This window comes from Molothrus aeneus, chromosome 3 (genome assembly GCF_037042795.1).
Source record: "Molothrus aeneus isolate 106 chromosome 3, BPBGC_Maene_1.0, whole genome shotgun sequence".
Lineage (NCBI taxonomy): Eukaryota > Metazoa > Chordata > Aves > Passeriformes > Icteridae > Molothrus > Molothrus aeneus.
The window spans coordinates 42,334,716-42,357,503 of NC_089648.1; the positions used below are offsets into that span (position 1 = coordinate 42,334,716).

Below are 22,788 nucleotides of genomic sequence, written 5' to 3' on the forward strand. Positions count from 1 at the left end.
GAAGCAACTCACATTTAGTCTTTGCTCCTGCCCTGCAGCTCACTGTGAAGCTCACAGAGGACAGGAAATCTTTAATGACATGTCCAAAAAACATGACTGAAGTTGTCAGGGCTCTGTGGAGCATGGGTCCAGCCCACACAGACTGCACGACAGGCTGGAAGTTTAGCATATCCCAACAAGAAGGAGTTTCTCAACAGGCAGTCTGATGGGAGCCATGTAGCTGACAGGCAGGGTTTGAAAATATCTTCTCTTGCAGGGAAAGTGGGAAAGCTTTGCCTGCTGTCTGAGTGCCTGGAGAGCACAAGCTCGTCCTGCAGGGAACATGTTTTTTATACAGGCATATTTACTAGCCCTGGAATGGCAAATGTGCCTCACCTGGAGCCCTGTCTCACACATGGTAGACATCTTTCTGGTGGCAAGGAATGTGTGTTTTCATGTAGGCTCTACTGGAAGGGTGTAACAGTTCCCTTGGCTCGATAATACCCGTTTTGGTCATACATAATCTATCCAGGCAGGATGAGCAAAACCCGGTGTCGGGTGGTGTCAGGAAAGAGTGCTATCATTTTCCAGTTAAAGTTACTGTCTTTTGAGCTATGTTTCCCTCTGATACTTTTGTTGAGAAGAGATAATACTGCACCAAACACTCATAATAATCATCTCAGATGTGGGGGGGAGATACTGATTTCTGTACTTAATCTTATGTCTGCATTTGGTTCCTGTGCAGTGGATTCCATCTGCTGTTATGCTGCTCTACTAACAAGTCCTTCCTTGTACACACCCCCCCACATCTTAACTGCTGATATGGGAATCACTTCATCATTAGCATTACTGCTGTAGGGTTGTGATGTTTTTCACTTACTTGCTGTGGGCAAATACTGTCTAAAACAGCAGTGAGTGTAAATGGACAAAATAGTACAGCTTGCTGCCATTTGCAATTTCCATCAGACTGTAGGTGTGCCTTTCCTTGCGTGGTGGTGTGAGAGAGACAAGGATGGTCTTTCTGATGACAGAATATGAGAGTTGGGAAATACTAGCAATGTGTTTGGTTTGGCTCAGAGTTGTATTTAGTTTCCCTTTAATTAACAGAGTGTTCTTGTGCGTTATCAGGTGACCTGGGGTTCAGGTAGCCTCACAGACTTTTAATACTGTTGTTGTTCATCTTACTGAGCTATGATGGAAATTCAGAAACAATAACTGAAAGTCTTTCCTCCAAAAATCTGGAGCCCATCAGGGAAGTATGGGGAGCTGTGAAATTAAGCCGGTCTGGCATAGCTCTGCTGTGGATTACCATTGGAGGAGCTGATGTTAGGGAAGCACTGAATTCAGCTTCAAATTCTGAAGACAGCTGAAGTCTGCCTATTTCTTGGCCCTCTGCTTGGGTTCAGATCAAGAGTGCGCTGCACATCATTTCGACTTCCTGCTTTGGTTCATGCTTGTGGAACAGTTTTGGAGCGTGTAGACTGGACTTCTTTCTAATTAAACAACATGAAGCAGTAAAGAGTACCTCAGCTATTATTGGGCTTACAGTACTTGTGAAAAGAGTAGAGCAAATCTGAAGTAAACCCTGGCTTCCCTAAATATAATCTTGAATTTAGGTACATGCTACCAAGTGTTCTGCACTATGGATCAACACTTACTGTGCTACAATACTAATGTTAACAAGGTGATCATGCAAATTTTTTTGTTCCTTTTTTTCTTTTTTCCTGTGCCTATACTTTGCATTCCAGTGGTCAAAATAATTGATTTGGGGCAGGAATTTGCAGATATCTGATCTCTTAAGTAATATGATCAAATACTGCTTTTTTTCATGACATTCAGATATAAGATCTAAGCTCCTGTTGCAACCAAACTATTTTCATGTTTTAAAGTTTTGCTCACAAGCCCAATACAAAAACATTTTCTTTATCATGGCATCTTACAGTTTCTCCTGCTGCCTTGCTGGTATGTGAAGAGTATCAAGTTGATCATGTTTTGAATAGTAAATTACCATCTATAAATATGTAGTGTCCAGGAATCCTCCTGCACTGACTGCAGATTTTCTCTTGCTGATTGAAATGACAGCATGTATATCTCTAGAAAAATGTAAATGATCTTACAATAGCAAAAAAGATACAGGACTTCTTGTTGTAAATAAATGGTTCAGTAATTTTTCTCTAGTTAAGAAAATTATTGATACATAATGTATGGCCTTATTCTGATCCTACTTCTTTGACTCATTTGAAAAGACTTAAAGCACTTTCAGTTTTCATTGCATAATTAATAGGGGCAGGTGAGCCAGCAGCACGCCCAGATGGCAGAGAGGGCTGATGTTATCCTGGGCTGCACCAGGAGTGCTGCCAGCAGGCTGAGAGAGATGATCCTTCCCCTCTACTCAGCACTGGTGAGGCCACTCCTGAAGGGCTGGCTCCCGTTCTGCACCCCACCCCCTCCAAAAAAAAAAAAAATAAAACCCATGGGGCTACTGGAGAGTCCATCCAAGAGCTACTAAGGGATGAAGGGATGAAGGGACTGGAGTGGAGCATCTCTCCTGTGAGGGTTGGGAGAGACTGGGACTGCTGAGCCTGGAGAAGAAGGGTTTTGTGGGGAGCTCACCAGTGTATATGCAGGTGGCATATGGATGCTGCTGTGTTGCACACTGCCCCTGTCAGATCATTCTTTTCCACCTTTCCATTCATGTTCGCTGGCTGGCTAGTATTTGTTTACTTAAACTGAACATTTTGAGGACAAAGAAATATTTTCATTCTGCTTTGGTAGCACAATAAGTATTAAATAACTGAATTATTACAGGATACAAAAAAATACTTTCACATTTGTTTTAGTTTAGTTTTAAATACTTACATGTTAAATTCTATGGGCTGACTACATTTATCTAAAAATCATACATACACAAATTATTTGCTAAATTTTTAATATATTTTTATATGGGTAATTATTTTCCACCAGAAGTGCCACTCTGTTCAAAGGTCCAAGTCAATGAGAACCTTTGTTGTCTCTTCATGTAGGACTCCCAGGAAGTCAGAGGTGGGATGGGCTTATTGCACGAAGGCTTTTCAGGCAACTATGAACATACTCAGTAGGAAATTGGAAGTATTACTATTCTTGCTTCCAGCATAATATTTTGGGGTTTTTTATTATTATTACTGATCACCATGATTTCTGAATGAATGTCCATACACAGTAAACCCATTTTCACACCAGTTTTTTAAGCCAACGCAAAATGTATAAGAACAGGAAGTGAACATCAGTGGTTTGCTAGCGCTGGTACAAATCCACAGGCAGTTTAAACAATGCCAAGCATAAGACTGTAGAGCAACCTGTTCTTTTTCATGTTAATATGAATAAAGTGTGAAAGTATTCCTCGTCCTCATACAAACATTCTCCCCAGTTTGATTCATTAGCATCCCCCTTTCCCAGCATCTGTGGATGGAGTTTGTTTGGGCAGGTGAAATATGGCTTCTTGTGCAGGAACGGACAAGGCAGATTTTGAATGCTCTGCAAGATAAAAATGTTCTGACATACAGCTGTTCTGGTAGACACTGGTTTTGAAACTGGCTTGGACCATAGAAGCAAATATATCCACGCCTTGTTTCTTTGCTTCAGATATTTCTGACTGTCAGCCAAATTGCTCATATGAGTATTTATTTAGTATTTAGTATTTATTACTAAACTGACTGTGTTAAAAGCCATTTCAGCTTTTCTTGGTGCAGCAGGTGACCTTTGTGAGTTGATTATATGAACACAGTCCTTTCCAGGGTCCAAACCTAGCTGCAGGACATTGGCTCTGAGGAGTTAGCAGTCTTTGGCTTTGATAACTGGTGGCAGCAGAGAACAGCCTCAGAAGGAATCAAAACAACATAGGAGATGCATGTAGATCAGTGTGTTGGAATCTCTTTGGAGTCTTGGTTGCTTGGTGGGAACTTTCGGAAGAAGTCTCTTTTTCTAAAAATTAACAAAACAGTTCTATACTGAGAAGTGATGAGGTGAGATATTGCTGTGAGGAAGATGTAATCTTCATGGTTACATTAGTTTAAATACTGTTTTGCTACTTTTAGTCTAGTGAGGTTTGAGGGGTATATTACTATTCAAGACTGCTGGACAGCACCATACTAAATTAGCTCAGCTTGAAGTCTAAATCACTTTTAAATCACGCTTACTGGTGCTGTGTGAGAATGAACCGAATGACTGTTTTCTTTAGTGGCAAAACTGGTTTTAGAGGTTTCTGCCACACCCTTCATCAGGTCTCTAATTGTGCCAGTGCTTTGAGAGCTGCATAGGAAGCTTTTATTAGTGAAATGGACTAGGTTTCAAAATCTCCTCCCCTCTCCTCCTCCTCCTCCTCCTCCTCCTCCTCCTCCTCCTCCTCCTCCTCCTCCTCCTCCTTCTCCTTCTCCTTCTCCTCCTTCTCCTTCTCCTTCTCCTTCTCCTTCTCCTTCTCCTTCTCCTTCTCCTTCTCTTCTCCTTCTTCTCTTCTCTTCTCTTCTCTGTCCTGTCATATCCTTCCCCTCCCCTCCCTGATTATTTCATCAATTTTGGTTTATAGCACTTCTTCCTCTTCCCTCTTCTAATGCACACAAAATCAGTTTCATTAACTCAACGGAGGAGATAGCAAAATGTAATTTCCAAATGGATTTCCTCTGCTTAGAAATGCCTGTCACAGTGGAATTTTTCCTCCTCATTTCTGCAATGTAGGGTGGCGTATTTCAGCCTGGCTAGAAATCCAGGTTCCCTGATTTGTTTAGCAAAACGGTGTTAGGGAACTTTTCCAAAGTGTTTCCAGTTTGGTAGCCCAATAAGTTTAACAGTGAAATACATCTTTCTTCATAAAACTAGGTCTCAAACTATTATTTTCTATTGCAAGGAAGAATATAGCAGCAACCAAGGTGATCTCTCTTACTGCACAGATCTACCATCACCTGACATTTCCTTTTCATCTTGGAAGATAATTGACCAGTTATAAAGAAGGATGTATTTCACTGTTAAACACAGTGGAAAATGTCAAAGGCTTATAAAATGAAAGTCTAGAAATTATGTAAATATTATCAATGACCATCTTCATCATATTCCAGTGAGTCATGTTATGCTTGGGATGAATTAAAGATTTTTGCATAACTTAAAAATACATAGTACATGATGCACTTAATTTATTGGGGCATTTTGAGATTATGAGCTGATTTAAAGGTCTGACTTCTCTTCAAGGACACTGACTCAGACCAGCAAAAGGATGGGCACACTTACTGTGTTACGCTGCATGGTGTGATTCTGCCATCTGAATGGGTGTGTTGGGGAGGACACTGGATGTGCTGAACATAACCCTCTCTGTGCCCTGACAATCTCAGGGTGCTGCACAGGGCTGGTGGTGTTGCAGCCGGTCACCTGGGGCTAGAGGGAGCTGTGGCTTGACAAAACCTATTGTAGAAGGAGTAGTACCTCTAAACTATGAATAGGCAATGGAAGAGAGAGGCAGTGCTGCAACATGGTACACACCTGCTAGGTTTCTTCCCCGTAGCCTGGGAGAGGCTGGCTGGGGGAAGCTTTCTGTGGGCTGTAGCAGTTCTGTTTGTCTGTTACTTGCCTCACTTGATGTAAGATCCATCTCCACAATTCAAACATCTACCCTTTGGGGCATCATCTGGGCATTTGTGTGGAAGTCTAGGCTGGGTTATTACATCACAGAACCATGGCACCTCTGCACTCTGGCACTAATTGCTCAGTTTGGGGTCCTGAAAAACCTGTAACACAGCCACTGCCTCTTAACACAGAGAAGAGCTCATTAATAAGCTACAGGAGAGACTGAACCATAAAGAGACAAAGCAGTGATGATACACAACTGCTTAGATTGGTCAAAGCAGTGTCTGAGAAGGATGGAAGGGAAAAACACCTACTGCCAACAAGTGCCAAGCTAACAGAGGATGGAAGAGTGTGAAATGCTCAAAGGCAGTGCTAGGTTTGACACCGGTTGTTATGAACTGGACATTGTTGGAAGCTACCTGGAGACTCTGGAAAACGAAAGTCTCATGGTGTGTATAAAAATGGAGGGAGAAAATAAACCTTACCTGGAATATAATGGCCAATTCTATGTATTGACCTACAGAGTGATCTAACGGGAGCAACTAGCCAAAGCTAAGACAGAAGACAAAATAACTGAAAATTTGAGCTTGCACAAGAGGGATGCAACATACTGAGAAGTGTAGAAAAGTCACGACTGAGCCTTTTTAGAAAGATGTAAGAGCAGAAGTCTAACTTGAAGTACAGCAAGAGGAAAATTTTTTATTGAATACGTCATTGATGTGTGTAACTCAGCACCAAAGTAAATGTAAAAAGGTATAAGTATTTTAAATTATTTCTAAAAAGAAACACTTTTGTATGTATGTTTTTACTTTTGTGACAACCTTTAGAATTACATCAGAACTGCTAAAGACATTTTCTATATTTATATAAGCATATAATAGTAGAAATCCTCCAAGCCATAAGAGATTTTTAAGGAAAAAATCCCCACATGTGAACAGAACTGAAACTCAACTGTCAACATCTTGTGGAGTTTTACTCTTTGTGTAATCAATCCAGTATGGTCCATCTCAACACATTGAGCTAGATAGATCATTGGTCTTACTTATTTGGCAAATTCTGCTGAATTCTTTTCCTTTTTTTTTTTGAGTGATATCCTTTATCTCTAGTGTCACTGTGAGTAGCAGTGCTTGGCCAGGTTTTCTGAGGGTTTGATTTTTCAATGGTCAGTGCTTTTAAATGGGTGATTGTTATCTGGTATTTTCATTATACTGTATGAAAATATAGCATTCAATAAATCTTGTTTTCTTCATAATCAGTAATACAATTATCAGACAGGCTGCATTGATGATTTAATTCTGGTCAACCATAGCAAGTGCACTGGATAGAATAAAAAAATACCTTTGTAAGTAGTGCCCTTTTCTCATAGCAAAAATAATACCTTGGGATTGCAACTGTAATGCTTCTGATCATGGTTGTTTCCACTGAAAAAGGCTAATGGGCGCACACACCTCCCTGAAGGGGACACAGTCTGAAGTACAAACAGGTGCAGGAGCAGAGATGGGAGGCAATAGAGCACAAGTGTCTGAGAGCAAACAGTGGAGAATCTTGGGCCTTGGATCTGTAATTGCCTCTCTTTTAAAGTGTAGCTGTGTTGGTTTGGGCTGTTTTAATGACTTTTGTACAGTGATAACTAAGATTATAGGCAACTTTCTTGACACTCAAGATTGTTAAGAAATGTTACATAAAAGCAGTTGCATACTGGGAAAAAAGAAATCCTTTTCTTCTCCACTTGTCATAGCCTGAGATATGTAAAGGTAGCAAACAGAGTAGGAGAAGTGGTTAGTTCTTGAAGGACTGGTTTGTTCATTCCCCTAGGGATTGTCACAGTTCTACAAGGAACAATCTACAAGGATTGTTCCTTGTAGAACTGTGTTGGGCTTGTGCTGTTTGACTTATTTCTAAATGACCTGGAAGAGGGAAGCAACTAAGTTTACTAAATACACAACTTTAATTAAGGCAGTAAGGATGGTGGAAGAGCCCTATGGCACCTGGGCAGTAATGTGTCACATGAAAATGAGTGTGGATAAAATCATGCACTGTCATAGTTTCAAACATTAAGTGATGGGATATGCCCTGGTGGATGTAAGATCCAAGACTTCTGATAGGCAGGGCCAAGAAAGCCTCAGCTTGGCAGTAGTCAGAAATGCCAGTCAAACCTCCAGCATTATTAGGCACAGAGTAGAATACTTGTCTACAATTTCATAAATCTGACTGAACTACTCTGTGCAGTTCTGATCCTCTTATCTCAAAGCAGATAAAGCTAACAGAAGGTGAGCAGGAAAAAAGCCATTAATTAATACAATTTACTGGGACTCAAAAGACTGAGCTTGGGTAAATTATTCATAATATCATTAAAATTCAAGTACAACTGAAATTTCCTGTTGGGTTAGCTAACACAGAGAAATTACACCTCATGTCTTTCTTCTACAAGACTTTGAACATTGTAGTGATAAGACATTTTGCCTGTCTCTCATTGTCTGGAAGTGTCTTTGTACATCTTAAGAAAAGGAAATGTTATTTTTTATTTAGTCCCCTGGAAAAATTAAAAAGTAATGATTCTATTATTAAATCCATCAAAGTAGAGAGGAAATCTCTTTTGTTCATATAAAACTTGAAGGGACTTGCAGAACAGCCAGTTTCACAGGAGAGCAGGCAGAGAGTTCCCAGGGGGCCTCATGGAATGTCTGCCTGGTCTAGTGCTGCACTGGGCAGACTGGAGTGCAGAGTGCACTTCAGAAATCAGAAGCAGCATAACCCTGAATTCACTGTGTGTTCTGCCTGGGCTGCTCAAGATAGCTAGTTGCAGTAGCTCTGCTCTGGAAAATGCCTTGCTGTACAGCAGTAATGTAACCCAAATGAGCTGGCTGATCTGGGGTTGCAGAATTGGGAGGGCCTGTCTGCACTTGCTTGGTTTGATAGCAGTGTAAAGGGTGCCCAGACTAAATTTCAAGGGATTTCCTAGCTGCAATGAAAACAAAATACCTTTTTTTTTTTTTTTTTCTTATATTGGTTGGCAAACAGAAGAAAGCATTCCTGGTTTAGGTTGGATTTGCTGTTCCCTTCTGTGATAATGACTCACATTTAGAACCAAATGCTGTCTGTCAGGGTGTACTTTGGCAGTGTGGCCACTTGCCCTGGGTACAAGTACAATTGCACAGGTTTGTGACATATGGATTGCTGGCACCAGCAGGGGATCTATTCCTGTACTCTGAATGCAGCACTATTCATCCTCCTGGTGTGTAAATGATGAGGCAAAAATCTAGCCACAGTGGCTAAATCCTTGGAGTTTTGCTGTGAAAAATGTTTGTTCTGCTTTTAGATACCTTTTGATGGATTATAATCTGTGGAGACATGGAATTAGATAGCTTTGAATGTTGCTTATAGTACTTCTATGTAATTTAAATGATTTTCACAAAAGGTGTTAGTGTGTTACTACTGTAGATGTAGGAACATTTTTCTGAAGTATGTATTATTCCAGTTTACAAGGTGGGTAGAAAAGTTACATCACTTTGTAATACTAAATAAAAAGTTGAGCAGGAAAACCCAGAATCAAATACAAATTTCCTGGCATAAGCTTCCACTCCTGACTAGGCCTTTCTTCCTTCTCTGAAATAAGCATTTATACAATGATGATCACAATTTTGGAATATAAAAATATTTGGATTTACTTGCTCGTGGCTAGTACTGAGTTTTGTTTGCCAGTTTAAAACAGACCATTGAACAGCATTTGTCAAGAGTAGCAGAATTCAGATTTACTGATAGTGCATTTTACTCTTCTCACTCAATACAGCCAATATCAGCCTGGCAGCTGAGCTCCTTACTTTCACTCAGCCCATGCCTGCTGTGCTTTGTTGCAGGTTATGGACACACAGTGCCTTTATCTGATGGGGGAAAGGCCTTCTGCATCATCTACTCGGTCATTGGGATCCCGTTCACGCTGCTGTTCCTGACGGCCGTGGTGCAACGCATCATTGTGTACGTCACCCGGCGCCCCGTGCTCTACTTCCACATCCGATGGGGCTTCTCCAAGCAGGTCGTTGCAATCATCCATGCGATGGTCCTCGGCTTCATCACTGTCTCCTGCTTCTTCTTAATCCCAGCAGCAATATTTTCTGTCCTGGAAGATGACTGGAATTTTTTGGAGTCATTTTATTTTTGTTTCATTTCCCTGAGCACCATTGGTCTCGGAGACTATGTGCCAGGAGAAGGCTACAATCAAAAATTCCGAGAGCTGTATAAAATTGGAATTACATGTAAGTGTCAAACTAACCAGCTAAGTAAAAGGCATTTTATATTAAAAATAAAAAAAAATCACCATCAAACTGACAATCAGACTTCTCTCCATTCTGTGAATAATGATCATTTGTCAGCTGGCAAACTGGGCATTAATTTAGGTAGCTCTGTAAAGAGGAAACTGTTCAGTAAGGTCAGTTTTTATAGTTATGGAGGAAAACGCTAAAACGAGAATTCCATTTTTCTAACCATAGATATTTACTCTCTTATTAATAGTACGAAAAAAACAAAACTCATGTAACTTATGAAAATGGTTAAGAGCATCTTGGGCTAACATTTCAGTGCATCACAGGGCCAAGATGATCTGTGCAACCCAAGGCCATCCCATAAGGTTAGATGACAGGTGGACAGAAATGAGTCAAGAAGCCATGGAAAACAAGGTGGAATAGCAAAGCTTCTGACTCCAGTTGTAACAGAAGGTAGCTGAAGCTGGCACTGGTACATACCAGCTGTCAAAGACAGACAAGTAGACTGAGATGGTAGAAAAGAAAGACGATGAATGCTAAATTTAAATTGTTTCATTATATTTGACACAGAAGAAATCATAGTGATCAGTGATTTTAAGAAAGTGAAGATTTTAAGAAGAAAATTACCTTTATTTTGGTATACTGAGTAAATGTATGCTGAGGGCAATATTTTCCAGTGACATTGTTTTGAAACATGGCAGTTTCTCATATAGCTTCAACCTGAGCAGTCTTTGGGTCATCAGAGGCATCAGTTAAAAGATCTAAACACCCAAAGCAAACCTTTCCTGTCAGGTTCTTTTCTTAGGCTGGTCTGCATTCAGCTATGCTTCTTTGCATGATCCAGCAATCATAATGTAGGCATAGAGTCTGTTAACTTGGTTTTGTGTTTTACCTGAAGAGAGATTTTTTTCATTCTTTGAAGCAAGGCCTTGAACTAGCCCATAGAACACTTTGTTGTATTATCCTGCCAGGACTGTCGCTGTTGCAGATTTCCTTCTCTCCCTGTCATGTTTATCTTATGAATGGTATTTTTAAATTATAACCTGCTGATCTGCAGTGTTGATTTGTGGATGCTAAGTGGTTAAGTGAATGGAAAGTCACACATGGCAAAGGCCTTGTTACAGGCTTGCTGTTCAGAAGACTCAAAATCTGAAGAAAACATTATGGCTCAGATTAAAGGTTTTTCAAGCTGTACAACAATTAGGAAGTAAATTGCAGGAAATGCTATAGAAAATACTAAAAGGAAAAGGTAGCTTTTAGGCAAAGTTATGACCTTAGAATATTGAATTTCGATAGATTTTAAGGTTATAACTTTTAAATTATTCTTTTTCCTTTCATGTGAGCAATTCAAGGAACCAAATAAAATGTTTTCTCCTGAACCTAAATTTTCTATAAGATATTTTGGACTTCTACATCAGAAAATGCTTAATGAGTACTAGAGGCTTTTCAAGAATTTTTAGAAGAACACAAGTCCTGTTCTAAATCAAGTGACAGTTAGCTGGACTGAGTCTCAGAGATAATTACAAATTCTCAGTGCAGATTTTTAGATGCTTTTCAATTGATACAGCTTTGTCAGTTCTTCTTTGTGTTAATGCGTAGCTTCCATTTGATGTTATGATATAAAGTTTAAAAACAATTAATAAATTTTAGCTGTAGTGCTGATTTAGATGAGTATTCAGTATTAAAAAATTGATTAATGGTTCTCCTTGAAGGAAAAGGAGAGTGTTCCTGTCAGTGAAAAATCTGTAACTACAGGTGAGATATTTATGCCTTTAGGTAACAGAACAGTGACCATATGGAAATTATAATCATTAATCTGTGTTGATTTTTCACCACACTTGTGTTGAAAAATGTCCAATGTGCAGCCCATGGACAAGTGCATTCTGCTAATGGTTATACACTTAGCTTCTGCTTCATTTACTTCATTGAAATTATAAAATAGATAGTAGTCATGCTCCTCATTGAATTGTAATGATCGGAAGTAGGGATCTAATGAAACACTGAGATTAATAAATATTTATTGTAATACCTTCCTTTAAACTATACACATTTTATGTTTGGAGAATAAAAAATTAAAAAAAAAACCTCAGTGTACTGCTTGTCATAGAGATCTCCATTTGCAAAAGTCTCAGTCTATGAGAGCTGACTATTACCTCTAAAATAAGTCAGTCAGTACATGGCTAAAGTCATCTGTAATACATTTTAGATAAGACTTCCAGGTTTTGGGTAATCTGTTTACCTTAGTAAAACCTTGCAAATGCACCCAAAAGATGGAGTAACTGTGTCAGGTTTTTCAAATTCCAGGAGTAATTTTACAATAATTTTTCATTTTGGTTTTATTTGGTTTGTACACATTCCTAGTTGCTTTTTTTCTCCAGGTATTTCAGGGTGTTGTATGCCTAATAATTTTAGAGGAAAATAATTCCAACGTTTTTATGAAGTAGTAAGTGATTTGTCCTGCTAAACTGATACAAATAACCAATGACCATAATTAGCTCCCATATTTTTACTTCTGCTTGTAATATATATGAATATTGTGGTAAAAGTTTATTTTCCATCTTTTGATCAAAAATCTTTTGAAGGCCACTTAATCATGGAAGTCATAAGTAAGGGAGTGTGCATGTTGTAAATTTTTATTACTATGGTTTTTTTAATACCTGTACGTTTTTTTTTCTCACACAGTTTTAACGGATTTGAAGCCACTAGTATTACTCTTTCTGTTTATGTGGGGTCTTCTGGTTGTAGAATTAGTAAAGGGAAAAAACCAAGGCTATCACAGTTCAAAGCTCTGAAATTATGTCATAAAGAAAATTAACGTAATGGTCAGAGATGACAGGGGTGAGAAAAGTCACAAGCTCGAAACTGGTCCAGCCCTACCTGGTTTGCTAATATAATTAATTTTTAAATTTTTTTTTTTGCACTCAGGTTATCTGTTGATGGGCCTTATTGCAATGTTGGTGGTACTTGAGACTTTCTGTGAGCTCCATGAACTCAAAAAGTTTAGGAAGTTGTTTTATGTGAAGAAGGACAAGGAAGAGGACCAAGTGCATATAATGGAACATGACCAGCTCTCCTTCTCTTCCATCTCAGACCAAGCAGCCTCCATGAAGGACGATCAGAAGGCAAACGAGCCTTTTGTGAATTCCCAGTCCCCAACTTCCAATGACAGCTCTCTAAACAATTAATACACGGGTATCCATACCAGTGTTTTGGTGCATTTATGCTACTTACCATAAGAAATAGAAAGCCTCATATTTTTTTCTCAAATTATAAAAGCTGGAAGACTGTGCTACTTTAAAAAGAATTTATCACTTCTGACATAGAAAAGACTTCTGGGAAAAATGTGGGAGCCACCCTGGGAAGAGGGAATAAATGTAAGATGTGGCTGGGAACATAAGGCCATTTTGGTTGAGGGATAAGGATTTAGGTGTACCACATTCAGAGATGCCAGAAAGAAAGGCTTGCAAGAGCAACTTTGTTGAACATCTTTAGGAGACTAGGCCTTCACTGACATCCAGCTCATTGAGTTAAATGCCCCATCTTGCAACTGGTTGACAGCAGATTTTGGGATGTGCACTTATGATAGTCACAGTTTTAATCCAATGAACATCTTAATCTGGAAAACATTTTCAGAGCAGTATCTCTAGATCTGATGGAGGGGGGAAATATATAGGTGATCTCTCTATTACTTGCAGGTGTGAACAATTATTCCAGGAAGGAAAAAATAATACTGCAATCCCTCCTTTGCCCATGCCATTTACATCTTAATTTCCTACTTCCTTAAAAGGGTCTCCAATCACCAGAAAAAATGTTGTCCTGAAGAGACTGTGCCTTGGGTCTTCTATGCTGTTTGTTTTTTGTATGAAATACTTTTCTGAGAGATAGCAAAAGCAATTCAAAGCTCTGGATGAGGTGAGATGGTAGGGAAGGAAGACAGATGCATTTCAGTCTTCTGAAATGGGCAGGAGTGGGTATTTAGCTGCCTGGAATGGAATGGAAATGAGTCAGCATGTGCCACACATGACTGGCACAGTCATGTGTTTGTGGCATTCTCCTACTAGATGGTTGAAACCTGCTCAGCTGGTTGAAACCAGCTCAGAACTCCGTGCTGTTCCTCCCACAGTCCAGCCCAGTGTGTGCTCTGCTGAGCTTGCGGGTACACGGAGGAACAGAAACAGCATCACCTTGAACATAGCTCCTGTTTCTTCTTTTGCTTTTCTAACCAGTACTCAGAACACTTTGGAGGAGAAGGGAATGTTTCAGGACAAAACAATTTTTCAGTTTTTCGTATGGCAAGAAAAAAGGAAAAATGTCACATTTGGTTCGGATGGAACCGAATTTTTTTCCCCTTGGGAAAAGTCACTAAAAAGTCAAGATCTTGCTCAACTTCTGAAGCTGGAACCTCTTTGACTGTAACAGCAGAGGTGTTTTAGTCCAGCTACCAGTCACTGTGCTGAATGCAGGGACCTCAGTGAATTTCAGTGAGCACGAAACGAGATTTAAGTGGTTGTAGTACTTTCTCTTCTGGCCTTAAGAATCTTATGATAGGGGAGTCTTGATAGGGCTTTGCAATGAACAAAAGATCTGGAGCACAAATAGCCATAATAGGACAGCCTCCCACATAGGAAAAGTGTAGAGGAGAGCCTTTTACCTGCAGTGCAAGCATGCCAGATTGCCTGTAATTTGGCTTTTAGTGTTTAGAGCTGAATAATAATTTACTGTAAAGAAAACAGATGCAGCGTGTCTAGATTTAGCGCACGTGGGAAAAATACTTGAAAGTAAATAACCCAAAATATACTGTGTTTGAGCTTAATTATAGCTAGCATCAAACAAATTTTTATATCTTTACTGGAAAAACTTACTTTATGGTTAAATCAGCTGAAAGTCTTCAATTGAAATTTATATTTGTAGAAAATCAGAGCTAAAGGTTTTGGTTGTTTTGAGTTTTATAGATTAGGTGAGAGCATATTGTGTTTGCATGTTCCCAGGAAAGTGGCTATTTTTATACTGCTTAGGTTAACACAGTTCTATTTATAATGAATGTTAACCAATATATATGTACATATATACATAAATATATTTATATACTGTACATATATCATAAATCACCAGAGTCTAACAGACTTAGGAAAAGCATTTTAGATAATTTTTTCCCCTAGTCTTCTCTTTATACAGTCAATATTTGAAAACTATGTCATTAAAATGACACTGACATAAAATTATGAGTACTGTACTATAAGAAACATTTATACTATTTTTTTTCCATGGGACTTTATTGATTGTTTTCGGTACCTTAAAATTCAAAATTTCTTTTACTTTCTGTGTAATATTAAGCTCTAAAGGATATGCACAGATGTTAAATGATATACAAAGTTACTTTTGCAGCGTGTACACAAATGCAAAATGTAGACACGTGAAATGAAAGCACAGAATTCAAAGCAGAAGCGATAAACTAAGCAGTATACTGTGATTGTAGGTCAATATTTGTTATTTTAAACTTAAATAAAAAGTCTGGCTTTTGCCTGCCTGCACTATGAAGTGGGAGTATTTTCTTTAGTGGCATGTGTGCCTTGAAGAAATCTTGTCTGCGTTTGTGCATCCTTTAGTTAGCCTTCTTCAGCTCAAGGAGGCTCTGTTAATGCCAGTGTTGTACCTAACCTTGATATTAATTGTGGCTTAGTATTGTTATTCCTTTAAAAAAAAAAAAAAAAAGAAGAGCAATCCAAGGCATGTTTGGTTTTGTTTCAGATGCTGACTGATTATAGCAAATAAAAAATAGTGACATAGCATTTATCCTGTCCTTATGAACCAACTGCTCCACTCTGAGAAATCTGAAAAACTGGTTTCATTTCATACAGCTTTTTCATCTTCACATGAAGCCAGCATATAAGATGAGTTGAAACTGGAATCCAGATCAGAAGAAGAAAGGTTATCATGCAAGAACTTCAGTATAAAGTGCATCCCTTACCTAGAGGCAAACTGTGAAGCAGGTGCATGTAAACCCAGATGGAGAGCATGGCTTATAAAGCAATGGTGCTGAAAAAAAGTCACAAGAGAGAGATAGAAATGCAAGCAAATTACTTGTACACATAAAAGAACTGCCTGGGTTCTGTCCTCACTCTCCTGTCTTCAATTGTTCCAGGCATATATCCCATTAATAGCTTTATTCCTGTGCTACAGCTGACATTTGCCATCTTCTGGTTGTCTCTGAGTCATTAAATATAAACTTGCTTTATTGTTATTACAAGGGAAAGGACTGGCAGGATATTCATTGTGTTGGAGGAAAGAAAATGGAAAAGCCCACTTGAGTTTTGATTTTGGAGCTGAGTTACAGCCATGTTGTCCCTTAATGAACGTGTTCTCTTCCCAAAGTTTCTTCGTGATGTCCACCAGTGGCACCTTGTGTGGGTGCTGAAGACTTGCTGGAGGTTGAAATGAGTTATTTTCTAAGTAGATAATTCCAGAGACTGGGGTGGTTTGCAGCTTTAATGTCAGCACTGCAAAACCTCCCTAGCTGGGTGCTTATGTCAGAGGACTTGCATAAGACCAGCAGTTCTGGATTGCATTAAATATTTTTCTAGCCCAGTGTTTGGTCTCTGGCAATGTCCAGGAGCAGGATGTGAACTTGTGTAAGGAAGAAGCAAGTGTGTATCAACCATTGCCCAGGATGTTCTAGCTCCCAGCAGTGTGCAGCTCTGGATCCATGACAGTGTCTAGGAGAGATGGGAAGTCAATGTAGGTGTGGTGTGTGGAAGAGATTCTACACTGAGGTGCCTGCTCTCTGCTTTGGCCAGTGAGAGATTGTCCTGCACAGGATCAAATGGAGATTTCCCACAAAGCTGTTTCAAGTTAGGTGCTTTGCAGTCAGCAGGTAACTTGTATGGAATGGGCTCTTGAAAAAGGGAAGGAAGAGAAAAAGGGGAAAGGGGAAAGCCTTTTATGTGCTGCTACTTGGACAGTGCCGTTCTCTAGGTAGATAGGAACTTGCACAGAACCTGTTTGCTAATGGCAAATTTTGAATTTACATGTTAAAATTTGCTTTGTAAACAGTTGCCACAAATATAGTGAGGTAAGTTGTTAAAAATACCACTGCCCTAACGTTACTCCATTATTCATTCTTCTAGATTCTGCTTTCTACTGAAGCAAAATAAAGCAAAAAAATACTATAATGGGAAGCAGTGTTATTCCAAGTGTGCACCATTACAAGAAAATGGGGTTTCTCTTCTCTGCACTACCATCAGTATTGCTGCATATATCAAAAAGCTTCTAAGTAGCAAAAAAAATTTCTTGTTGCTTGTTTCAAACAGAAACCATATTTTTGAGATTCTGGAGACTGCTTCTGCAAAGCTATGTCTTGCTTAATGCAGATTAGGTACTTGGTGTCTGTAATTTTAATGCCTACCGTGTCAGTCTCATTGCTTCCATAGTTACCATTCCACTTACTTTTTATCACAGAGTTCTTACCACAATTATCTTCAAAGGTCATCATGTTACCAGTGAGTGTGAGGACTGTGATGCAGTTATTTTGCTGGTGATGGTGCAGGTTTGCCAGGGCCGTTGCCTTAGCTGATAACAAGACGATCTCACTCGTGGCAGTGAGATCATTTGGGACCAAATGACAGGTTTAGGTAATGAGGAGGGACAGTGTGGCTGGGAGCAGGTGCACGGGCTGACAGCCAGTGTCAGGGAGAAATCATCCTGCCAAACTGCTAAGTGACCACACAGCTTTCACTGGGCTTTATTGCCTGTCACTAGGAGTTACAGGAAGGAAGAGCAAGGACATTGCCAAAAGTCATCTGAAATGAAGTTCAATGGACGTTTTTCACCATTTATCTACATTTATCTGCAGTTCTCTGTTACTTCAGTTGCACCATATATTCTATGAATCAGGATAATGGTTTGGCATTTCCAGAATGTATATGGTTCCTGTGGCCCCTGAGGCAAGCTATGCTTGTTATCCTAACAAGCTTTTCTGTCTTAAGTTTACTTGGTGTTCAGCCCCATGAGCAGGAGCATAGGTCAGTGTCACTGCTGAAACTTTCCAAGAGCAAATGTGGCTCAAGGCACTGCCTGGCCTTGGGTCAGCCTTTAATTTTAGTGCCTAGCCTGTCTGGAAAGATAGTAATGAACTCTCTACCTTAAAAAGAGAGAAACCCACTCTTCTGGGAGGCTCAAAACTCCCCAAATCCATTTGGTGCTGATCCCAGGGGTTTCATACCCTTGTGTGTATAGTGCATAGGTGCAAGTATCTGAAGGAGCACATAGAACTGCCACTTCTCTATACCTGATTTTTTTTTGAGACTGGTTTACCCCCTTAACCTTCTGAATTTCTCTTCTCCATTCAGGAAGATGGCTCACAGTATTCTCTGACTGTCCTTAAGCTCTCACTAGTACCTAGCTGGGCCATCTCAATAGGTGGCAAGGTGAGATTCAGAGAGTAGAAAGGGACTTCATCATCTGCCCTAATGATGGGGACTAAGTGAGGGGACAGGAAAGCCCCATCCCCACCCATTAGCTTTAGCTGCAGCCAGCAGTTTATTTCTAAAACCATTTCCACAATGTCTGGCACAAAAGGACTGTATTATTCACTTATCTGTACTGCATGTCAGCCAGTACTTGTCCTAATGGTAACATAATGACATAAAAACTAATAGCTCATCTAGAAGAAATAAATTGGTTTATTTTTCTTTTTGAGTGTATTACTGCTTTGCTTATGAGCATTAGACTGATTGAATCCTGGCCTGCAATATTATATCTGGACATATTATCCTACAACTGTAAAGCTTCCATCTCAACCCCACGTGGCAAAAATTAATTAGCATGTTTGCATAAACAGAAGACAGCAAACTGTAGTGTCAGTTTAACTAGGAATTAGCAAATCCTAATTCTGCATTTCTGGGCTGGTTTCCTGATTATGGGCAAAGATCTGCTAAATTTGTTTAGCAATTGCCAGCTGTGATTTGAGGCATGCTTTCTGAAGAGAGATGCAAAAAATATCATTGCCCAGTAATGAAGTACAACATCACCTTTGGGATAAAGTCCCTCAAATGTTTAGTAGGCTACTTTTGCAGATTAATGCTATTTCCATGGAATAATGAAGCCCTGTTTGAAATTTATTGTGCAAAAATGAAAATCCACACTCCATTTAACTCAAATTCCTGCTTCATGTTCAGTGGAGGGAAGAATCAATATGAAAGAAGAAAATGACCCTCATTTTGTACCCCCTCTTCTGAGGAGCTTGACTTGCTCTTGCTGACCCTGCTGAGAGCTGAGAAAATGCCCTGGTTTTCCATGCAGAGTGTGGAGTCAGGCAGTCTGCCCTGGGAAGGTTTGCAAACAACATCAGCCTCAAGAAGTTGGAGTGGTGCAGGGAGAGCAGCTTCATGGGGCACAAGAGCAGAGACCAGAGCTGCTCTGAGGCCAAAGGTAAGTAGCAAAGGTGGCCCGTGCAGGGGGGCCATGGTGGGACTTGGAGGGTCAGGGGCAGTCAGTCTGCTCCAGCCCAGCCCCTGGGAGGAGCCAGTGCCTAAGGCAGTGTGAAGAGGGGAGGGGAATAATTTGAGAGCAGGATTATCAAAGAGGTGGTGTCGCTAGAGCAAAACCAGTCAATCTGTTACAAGTAGGAGGAGTGGAGGGAAAAGATGAATTTCTGTCTTTTAAAGGCAGAAAGGACCCTTTTGATGCTCTTCTGTGGCCTTTTACAGCAATCAAGACACATCTGCAGTGTTAGAGCAGAGAGGATTTACAGGTCTGACAGAAACAGTCCCAGATCTCATCCTGTGTCCCTGATGCTAATTACCTTCCCTGTTAAAAAATTCCTGTCTTCTTTGGCTAATTGCACAATTTCTAATTAGTTGTTCCAAACCCAGCATTGCTATAGGACTTTATTACGTGCTTGTCTGCTAAGTGACAGACCACATTATATTAGTTACCAGCTTGCCCTGAAAAGATGAGCATCCTTCAAATGTCCTCTTTAGTAGGTGAAGCAGGCCATGCTCCTCTGAGTGCTGAACATGAGCATCTTGTCAAAAGCTCAGCTCATTCCCAGTCCAGTTTTTCAACATGCATTTTTCAGCACACCACTGAAACCACAGTGCCACACTCGTGCCAGTACCCAGGGTGGTAGCTCTGCAGAGGGGATGTGCTGTGGCCAGGGAGTAGAAAAGGGAGATGGTGTTAGCCACCATGCCCCATCCTCCATGCTTTCCCTCTTTTTTGAGGACCTCCAGGTTTCCCTTCATCCCTCTCCCCACCTGTGGAGCACACCTGATGCTTGTCTCCACCCCTGCTAACCTAGGGGAGATGCATGGGGACAGAGAATCTGTGGCAGCATCTCTGCCCTAAATGCTCCTAAGTGTCTGACACAGAGACATTGATTTTAAACACAGTCTGCTGCACCCTACAAGAGCCAGGAGCTTTGTAAATGCCTCCTAGTCCATCTGCCCAGCCTGCTGTGCAGAAGCTGTTTGCCTCTCGTGCAGACCCTTGGGATGCAAGAGCTTGTCAGAGCTCAGAAGAAACGTGGGCAGACCTGCCAGAAGGGTCAACTGCACATTTACTAAAGGCAATCTCAGAGCACTGCATTTTGGGCAATAGGGCTATCTCATCAATCCTCCTGCCCTCCTGGCTGTGCCTCAGGCATCAACAAGGTGCTGAGAGCAAATATGAATGTATAAATGACCCTTGGTCAGGAGTGAAGCCCCTTGCAGGGAGGGCCTTGCACAGAGTAGGAAGATGTATTTTTATTAACTTCAGGGTACAGGTCAAAAAAAAAAATCTTACATGCACTGGAGCTGCTCCAGGGCTGTAGCATCCCCCTGTGATAGACAGTGCCCCTGTGGTGTTCTTGGGGACACTTGCACTGTGACCCCCTTGGTGAGCTCTAGTTGTTATTGATATGCAACTGAGGCTCCAATTTCCTATTCAAGATGAGGCAAGAGACTCAACTCCATGGTACTGAGGTACGGCAATGTCCTGAGTCAGGCAGTGAGGTCCCTAAACCATCCAAACAATCCAACCACCTCTAAACAATCCAAAACCCTGTGAGTATCTGCCAAGCTACTGATAATTTTGATGGTGCAAGTATTGCTACCTCATCTTCTCACAAAGGAGGCTAATAAGAGTAACAGTTTTTGATTTGCACGTCATGCATTGAAAGATAAACCAATCTCAACATGAAAATAGCTTTTTTGAGAAGTTGTAGTCCTGAATGCCCTTAGATGGGAGCTTGGTGATGAAACAGAATAAATAATGATTGGTACACGGACAGCAGACTGACCCTGAAAGCTTGGACAAAAATAGATCCCCTGGGCAAATAGTTACCCAGGATTTTCTTTCCCAGCTGCAAAATGTAAGCCTGGATGAAACTCACAGAGCTGGTAGCTGGAGCAGAGAAGCAGGGATGAATGGAAAGCACACAGCCCTGGTTCAGCAAGACCCCCAGTAAGATAATTTCATTGAATTCCAAGATACAAGATGATGTGTTTGCACCAAACTAATCTAGCAGACAGCTAAGAGAACAATTTGCTTCTGCTGTATTTCTGCCTTTATGTTACTGTCACTCTTTGCACCATCCTGTAATCCAGAAAGTGTCACCCTTCCTGAATGCAATACAGGCTTGGTTTAAAATGTTTTCAGAGATGTTACATCAGCAGCACCACAGTGTGCTAATGCTGTCATGTTGGCAGCTCCATGAGGCATTCCCTGAGGTCATGTGGTCAGTCTGGAAATTTTAATTGCATCTCATCATTTAACCTCACCTCTTGTTAGATGTGAGATATAAAATCAGTAGAAAAACTATGTGTCAAGTATTGCAAGGAATTACCATTCCAATTCCAGCCTGTATTTTTGCACCTCTCTTGGAAAGAACCCAGTTTATCTTGTTTATAAACCCTTCTGCTTGGTAGACCATGGCTCTATCACACTTTAAAATTGCAACCAGATTTTGGCAATGCAACAAATACAACCTTTGTATTTCTGCTGCTATTTTACCAGAGATTAAAGCTTTGACACGTTTATCCAAGAATCAGAAGCATGTATGAGACCTGGAGCTTCTCCCTCAATCTCAAGAGTCCAAATTCGTCTCTGTATTGACAAAACGGTATCTAAAGGACTATGAGGAAGCAAGAACAGGCAGTGAGATCAGAGGTGATTTTCAGTTCCTGTCTTGCTTGGATTCAATTCATATTCTTGCCCTGATGCAGCAGCCACAGTGCACATTCCCATGGAATTTAGCAAACTTTACATAAATTTGGCCTATTTTGCATCCAAACTTCAAGGCCGTGCACAAATCAGAACATTAACTTCTATTCTTCTGGGTGGTATTGTTTAGCCTCAAACCCAGCTAAGTAGATTACAGGAAGTTAATTGTGACAATTCAATTTGAGGGACAAATTCAAAACAAACAGAGACTTGGGCTTCATACCAGCTGCAGGTATGCATTTAAGCTGTGGCAGAAAATATGTTTTTAACAGGTTTAAGTCTTACTCAGTTATCAGTCCTCTGAAAGATGCTGCTGTCAAATGGTTTAGGCTAAGCACATCCAGCATGTTTAATGGCTGCCAAGACTGGTTCTGAAGGAGATTTTCACTACATAGTGCTCCTGCTGAGGAATGAAGACTTCATGCTTATTTAGATTATAGACTAGCAGCTGGGAAATATTCCTGGGTTAAAAATGTGCACTTTAAATAACAGCTCTGTTGGTTATGTGTAAATGGGTTGTACCTTTTCAGGTATTTATATGCAGCATTTTCAATTTGTTGTCACTTAATAGAATTTGGTTCTCTTGTTCTAATAAAACAAGAAAACCTGGATGAGTGTTCATCTTGGGAAGGGTACAGACTGAAAGCTGTACTTTACAAATAGTCATGGTTTCTGTAGGCAAACTTTCCCCAAATAGAGAGGATCTCTCCCAGCCCAGGTCTACTGATGTGCAGAAATCTTTGCAGGACTGGGCTCTCTT

General features: G+C 40.3%; 1 protein-coding gene across 1 annotated transcript in view; it reads left to right on the forward strand.

The window, feature by feature from the left end:
• KCNK1 (potassium two pore domain channel subfamily K member 1) overlaps nucleotides 1–15,365 on the forward strand; it is a 31,566-nt gene extending 16,201 nt beyond the window's left edge. The window contains exons 2-3 of the mRNA XM_066546774.1: nucleotides 9,426–9,821; nucleotides 12,753–15,365. Of these exons, the coding sequence (XP_066402871.1) occupies nucleotides 9,426–9,821; nucleotides 12,753–13,012 (656 nt within the window). The 3' untranslated portion in view covers nucleotides 13,013–15,365. The remainder of the gene's footprint in view (nucleotides 1–9,425; nucleotides 9,822–12,752) is intronic.
• Nucleotides 15,366–22,788: the final 7,423 nt, after the last annotated feature.